At 38.3% G+C, this 7,031-nt stretch overlaps 1 protein-coding gene across 2 annotated transcripts in view; it reads right to left on the reverse strand.

Annotated features, from left to right (window-relative positions):
* The window catches only part of EDIL3 (EGF like repeats and discoidin domains 3), a 202,650-nt gene that overhangs the window by 50,880 nt on the left and 144,739 nt on the right, over positions 1-7,031 (reverse strand). For both annotated transcript variants that reach the window (XM_026866612.1, XM_026866611.1), the window contains 2 exons: positions 5,752-5,907; positions 4,520-4,664 (listed from right to left, as the gene is read on the reverse strand). In XM_026866612.1, coding sequence (XP_026722413.1) covers positions 4,520-4,664; positions 5,752-5,907 — 301 coding nt within the window. The remainder of the gene's footprint in view (positions 1-4,519; positions 4,665-5,751; positions 5,908-7,031) is intronic.

Here is a 7,031-nt window from a genome sequence, read left to right on the forward strand (position 1 = left end):
GGAGATGGGAACATAAGAAGCCATTTTCTCATTTCCTTCCTGCCCCAGCTGTCAAAAGCCTGCATATGTGCAGATATCCTAAAGTTTTCACTTCACAGATTCAGAGGTCCTACTCAGTTCAGTAGCTGACTTGACTCAGTTAAATTGACAATAATATTTTAACATACTCTTAACTCATTGAGTGAGAGCATGCCCAGATCTTATATATCTGTTTTTGCAAGGAGTGCATCATCACTGTGAATGCACGCAACCTTGACTTTATGTATCATTGAGAAGAGAGAGGTTTTCCACCTGACACTCACATCCCACACTGCTGAGCTGGTCCCTATCAGGTAATCATTTGCTGAGTCACCAGCTGTATTTCTTAAAGCACACATCTAAGTCGTGAAGGCTTTCCTGCTGGGACCATGACCCTGCTCAGCTGGTGTCTCTTGATACAGCCAGAGCACTGTGTGACCTCTTAAAACACCTTAAAAGTTTTATTTAGTTTCTCATTTTATCTGAGATAGATATCAAAGCTGGTTCTTTTATTCTTAAAAGTCAATTTCCTCCACAGTATGTTTACTCACATTTAAAGACCTGATTTTTTCTTTGCTATCGTTACCAAAGACCTTTTTTCAGGTTCTACTTTCTTTTTCTTCTGTAGGTTTAACACACAGAAATAAGTCGAATTATTAGTGATTCAAATCAAGAAGGTAAGACCAAGCCCTTTGTGGGGGTTCTAACAGCAGGAGTAAATGCATATTACCAGAAAAAAAAAAAAAAAAAAGCGCTTTACTGTAGTAACTACTGTATTTAATATTTGAAAACCTGACATATTTCATATTCAATTAAAAACCAAACAGAACAGAATTAATTTTTGAAAAAAAAGTGCAACTTTCAGAACTGATTCTCAGTGCACAACTGGAAATTGTACAGCCTTGTCTGTAGAACGAGCTACCTAGTTCAAAACAACAACAAAACAATTTTCCTGGGAGCACGAGGGAGCAACTGATAGCACAAATGAGAGAGAGTCTTCTGTTGCTTTAGAGAAGGACTTTGCTTATTATTCAATTCTGAAGTATCACTCCAAGATCACAAGGGCTGTCAGCAGGAATGTTTCATCTGAAGAGTCTGAAGGAGGTTCCTGACACAAAAGAATGGGTTGTCAAACCTGTTTTTCAGTGCTGGTCCAATCCATCAAAAATAGTGTTATTATTGATTTATGAAACAACAGATATATCTGCTTGTGTGTCTGTGCATGTGTGCGTGCATTAATGGGATTTTACACTCGCCTTCCTTCTCCACTGCCCCAAAAGGAAGACAGTTGTTAAAGGTAACAGGAGAAAGTGAGAAAAGCAATGAGAACCAGAAGAGATGAGCATGATGCACATGGGTGGCAGAACAATGTCTTAGTGCTGTGTCACAGAGAGCAACAGCAGACCCAGTCACTTCCCAGCTCCTACGGCATCCTGCTGCAATGACAGAAGATAATGACTGTTTATTTTGATAGGTGAGCTATAACCTAGAGCACAAAGGACAGAATCATTAACTAGTACAAAACCTTGTGTCTATAGATAGTCATCCCTCATAGCATTCTATCTATAATAATGCTCATGGCTCCCCGGGACTTACTGCACTGTATCTTTTCAAATTTGTTTTGCAATGTCCCTGTGAAAGGATTCAATCTCCCCATTTTTACTACCTGTTAAAAGTTAGAGAGAGCTGATGTAGACATACTTACAGCTATGCCCAGTGGAGCATCTTAGGTCAAAATGTTTGAGATGCTTTGGATACCACCATCTGTGGTGAATGATATCTGATAATTCTGTATGTTTCAACCTATATAGGTATAAGTTTGCAGTTACTTCTTATTTGGTGTAGCTCAATGAAACAGGAGCAGTGAATAATGAGTGTGTATTAGCATCTGAAAACTGAAAGAATCCACACAAAGGTTATTCTCTGTTGACTCTTCTGAGGGCACATTATTTTACTCTTCAGTCTGTATCCTCTACCATACCCCTCACCTACCTCTTCTTTCAAAAAGCTCAAACCCACAAAGGAAATATTAAATGTCAAATGCAGTGGAGGCAAACCCACAAATGGATCTGCATGCAAAGGTCTACATGCATCTTGTCTTTGGCCGGGATTCATACAGTATATGCAAAAGCAGCATAGGTCAATTACTTGAGGGCAAAGGCAGTTTTATTTTGATTAATACTGTGATATTATTAATTTCTGAAAATCAAGAGATGTAAAAAATTTTCTTCCTATTAATGAATACAGGATTCCTTTCCATATTGGATAGTGCTGAAGACAAACAAGGGGAGGGAAATGTAGTATTAAATGCAGATGTTACAAAATCCACGTGTGTGTGAGTGGTACCTCTAGGTGCTTTTAGGATAAAGTTACCAGAGAACATGCTGAAAAGAGCAAAATTGCTTGCTCAGAAGACGTTATGAGTCTCAAATGGATGGTTAAGTTCTGAGCACCAGCATCCCTCTACAAGAACTGACAAACTCAGAACACCAAGAATTTCCTGAACCTGGTGCACATCCACCAACATACACGAGCATCAACAATGTATGACACGGACTGGATGCAAGAAGGCAGAGCCTGCTACGTGCAGACTAAACATCTGAGTGAATGGCATGAGTAAGTCACTGTGTTGTGCGAACAGTTACATGTTTTTTAAAAACAACAGCTTGATGCTCCTATTAATAACAGCTTAATGAAAAAAGGCATTCCAGTAATGAGTAGCTGAGATCTCTTTCTCCTCCCCCATCAATACTTTATGAAGGGAAAGGAATTACAACACAGAGATGTGCAAAACACAAGTAAGGCAGGAACACAAGGCCACGATATTAATGCCTAATTTATTGATGGGAACTCCACAAGCATTGATTATGGTTTTCAATAAGATCTGACCATGGGTCCTGGTATGTAAAGCTCTTTATAAGCCTAGAGCAGATTATATAGAAAATTTTGCTGAAGTTTGTCATGAGAAAGAATCAGTTTTAGTGGTGGTGCTGCAAGAGAGTCTCCCTCCTTTCTATAATGGCTCTCCTCTCTACCACCAGGACTTCTTAGAGAAACCAGACCTCTCAAAGTGTCTTTCAGCCTAAGACAGACCACTTGGAATTAGAGTGAGTTAGTCTGTTGTTACGTATAATTATACTATTCTTTCAAGTAAGATTGAAATTATTCTGCTGAGCCTTGGCTGCCTGCAGTTCTGAGAAATTATGACCTTGAAACTGTTAGGAGACCACTGAAATGAATTCACTTGAGTAGCTTTCACAGTTCTTTGAGCAAAACAATTCCTGGTCATTCTGGCAAGGACTTACTCTAAATTGTGGTTCCAGAAACGGAAGACATAAAAAAAAAATAAATCTAATAGACTAAAGCAGCTAGACCGAATTTTCTATTTACTCTCAAACCTATCTATATTGGAAAAGGGCTACAGTGAGATTAATGCATTAACATTTCATTTCTGAATCTGGTTTTGATGCCACTGGAGGAATGAGAATTATTTAACTCCAGCTGTTTTGATATATCATTCGTGAACTGGATGACTATTGTTTGTACAGTAAAGCAGGCAGCCACATAAAACTCATTCTTAAATGAATTCAGTGGAGCGCTCCCACTGGTAAAAGGTTGATTTCTTGAAAAAGATAAAAAATTTACATGCTTTACTGAATTTGTACAGGAACATGGAGAGTGGCTAGAGGTCAGACTTTACATTTATGAGCTATAACTTCTGCTACTACAAACTTTAAGAGGTTTTATATTGTTTCACTTGTTCATTTACTTTCTGCTACGAGATGCAATCCCTGGTTCTACTAGAAATCCAAAAAGCAAATCTAAGCTGAAATCTTGACTAAAACAATCCAGCAAAATATATCTTACTGCACTTTGAGTGGTCCTCGATGGCAGCTGAAGCACCCTTGTCCCTCTGAGGATGTCACATCGCACACCAGCATGGTCACCCAAACAGCCAGGAGAAATTACTCAAACCAGTTTTGATGCCTGCTTCTGCCGTGACTCTGCTGTACAGCACGGCACAAACAGCTTTGGCTCTCGGAAACCGTTCTCAGCACCTAGTTAGGCTGTGCTGAGCATAACTGTGAGTTAGAGACTGTCTGTCTTACGGTCTACTTAGTATGTAACATTACGGGTCCCGATAGCTGTTGATACTTATTAAAACTGCTATAAATGACCTTTTCTAGGCTGCACGTAATTAGAGGCCAATGCGCACAGAAAAATTTACAAAGTGTTATGAGGTTGCTACCACATTACCTTACTACTATTGCTGCCCTACTGCAAGCAACTACTGTCACTTACATCATTTAGGTAAGTGTTGCTCCTTATGTATGTATGATTATATAATGTCCATAACAAGAGGTGAGTGACTGAGTCTCGATAAACTCAGGATTGCCAACTGCGTTTCACCAGGAATAAACTGAACACAGTTTAGACGTTGGGCACAAAAATGTGCTGCTTGCTGTCTGACTCCTGAGGGGCGGCGACGGACGAAACCCACCTGACAGTTCACAGCCAAGCAGTTCCATTCTCAGCGTGCAGTGTCTTCTGCACACCTGAGGGTACAGCCGTACGTACTGCGACTTAATGGGAGGGGTGAAGGAATTGGCATATGGGGTGTTGTTGTCCATGTTTCCACGGAACACCTGTGATAAAATGACCGTAAAACGGTGTCAGGAGGATTACTGAAAGTTCAGTTCATTTCCATATCTCAAAAATATCTGTGTTGTTCTTCTGACTGCCCCTGCACATTTCTCTACAAGCTTTTTTCTCAGAGGTTGTTTCATCATCTCCAGTGCCCAACATACAAGTTTTTAAGCAAAACACACTGCCATTGGCTTGTATCAGCATGTGTTCGCCACCTGTGCTGAATCAGGACCTCTACCTTGTCACTTCTAGAAACGGAAGGTACTAATGAAACTAAATTATGTCTTCTTTTTTAATTAGCATATTAAACAGTCCCAATTCAATTTAGTCTGCAATTATTTACACTGACTGACATATTTATTTTTTTCCCCTCTACTTCAAGAACCTGATCCAACTCCCACTGAAGTGCACTGTAACCCTCTCATTGATCGCAGGGGGAGCTGAATTAAACCTATAAACACTCTTCCATTCACTCCTCACTCTAACCCGATATGCTTGTACTGTGTTTTCTTCCCTCATTATGTACCTCTTCACACAGCATTTTAACTTTCTCATAGAGAAACTATGTCTAATGCTGCAAAGTGCCTTAGTTCTATCTTAACTTGCACAGTAAAGGGATTTTTGCTGCTTCTGCACAACTCTATAAAAAATAAGTGGTAACTATAAACTGTAAACACATACTTCCCACTGGATGACACTGTTTGTGCAGTACAGATTAGCAGTGATGAATGGGTTCTATGCTTTTAAGGGTTAACACTAATCTGCCAATGTACTAAAACTAAATTCAAAACAGAGTAATGAGTAATTACTGGTAAACTAATTAAAATGAAAATCAGTTAAGTGTAATAAAAAGGATTATTCTAGCCTTGGGACATAGTATTTATACAACCATCAATTAAAGTATAAGAAATTCTTAGCAGACAGAAAGTGTAAATTTATTGATTTTTTTTTTTTTTTCCAGAGAAAAATAATAAGGCAACCTGTATCATACTATCAGGCAATTATGCTTATCTAATAGAGATACCTCATACTTCTGAAGGCAGCTAACCCATAAGATGTAGTCATATACAGATGGCTTAATCTTACCATATCTTCATTTGTGCCTTTTACTTTGTACATTGTCCACGACTTTCCATCATTACTATATGCAATTTTGTAAGATTTTACATATTCTGGACTTCCAATCCTCTTGGCACCTTGAGTTATAACTCCAGTGACTCTCATCTTCTTCTGCAGGTTTATCTGAAATAACAGTACAGTGTTATCACTAACCATTTGAGACACAATTCTGATTCTAGATTGCTTTTTTTTTTTTTTTTTTTTTTTTTTTTTTTTTTTTCCTCCAAATGAATCTCATCTCTGCTCCCCAGTCCGTGGAGCTCGCCCTGTGCAATCCCTACTCTTTGGGATAGCAGCCCCAGTACAGGAATATGGGGAGTCAGAGACAGATCAGGTATCTTTAATCCCTTTATTCTTTACAGTGTGGTCTCAAGATTTTCTCTCATTTGGTAATGTTATCCAGCCTCTGTTAACGATGTAAGATGATCAAACTTCGATGTTTCAATATCCCACTGTTTCAATATCCCTACACAATGGGAAAGTGGAGAAAGACAGAATTTTACTGCTGGGTTTTTTTGAGCTATTTCTTTGTTGCTTATCTGAAGTGGGTGGCCTCTGATATTTTTATGCTTGAGGCAAAAGAAATTTCAGTGTACTTTTAACATAGTTCTCTCTATAAGAAATTAAGAAACGCTCATACACCTTTAGAGTAATAATGGGTATTTTAGAGGTTTAGACCTACTGAGAGAGGAGAAACTGCCTATAAAAGATCAGAATTTTTATAGAACCTTTCTCACAGGTACCAGGAAAACTCAGGAACATTTGCAATTGCAATGGGAAGAACAGACTCACATTGGGAATTTAGACAGGTATAAATTAGAAGAGATTCAGGCCTTTTTACAGTCTTGGGAAACTTTTACCCTCATCCCAGGGGAAAAAATAGACACATACTTGTAACAGGACAGCTGCAAACTACTTTGAGGCCCTGAACTACTTTAAAAAATGTAGTTAACATAGAAGAGTAACCAGTTAGACATAAAGGTTTCTGAAAGTCTCTTATGCAGATTTCACCCTTTATATGGAATTTAAGAATATTAATAAACAGGTAGTTAAAACAATTTTTCAGGTATTTACAAATTTATTAATAATTAAGTGAACACCATCTCCAAAAACAAATTAGAAAGCACAGTCAGACAGAAACCTGTCATTGATTGTTTGCCTTTTGCATATACTGACTAGTAGCATCTTCACATTTCGCTGTTTGGGAAAAGGAAGATCTAATGCAACACCAAATATTTTTTCTTTGA

Source organism: Athene cunicularia (assembly GCF_003259725.1).
Source record: "Athene cunicularia isolate RWA chromosome Z unlocalized genomic scaffold, athCun1 chrZ_part3, whole genome shotgun sequence".
Lineage (NCBI taxonomy): Eukaryota > Metazoa > Chordata > Aves > Strigiformes > Strigidae > Athene > Athene cunicularia.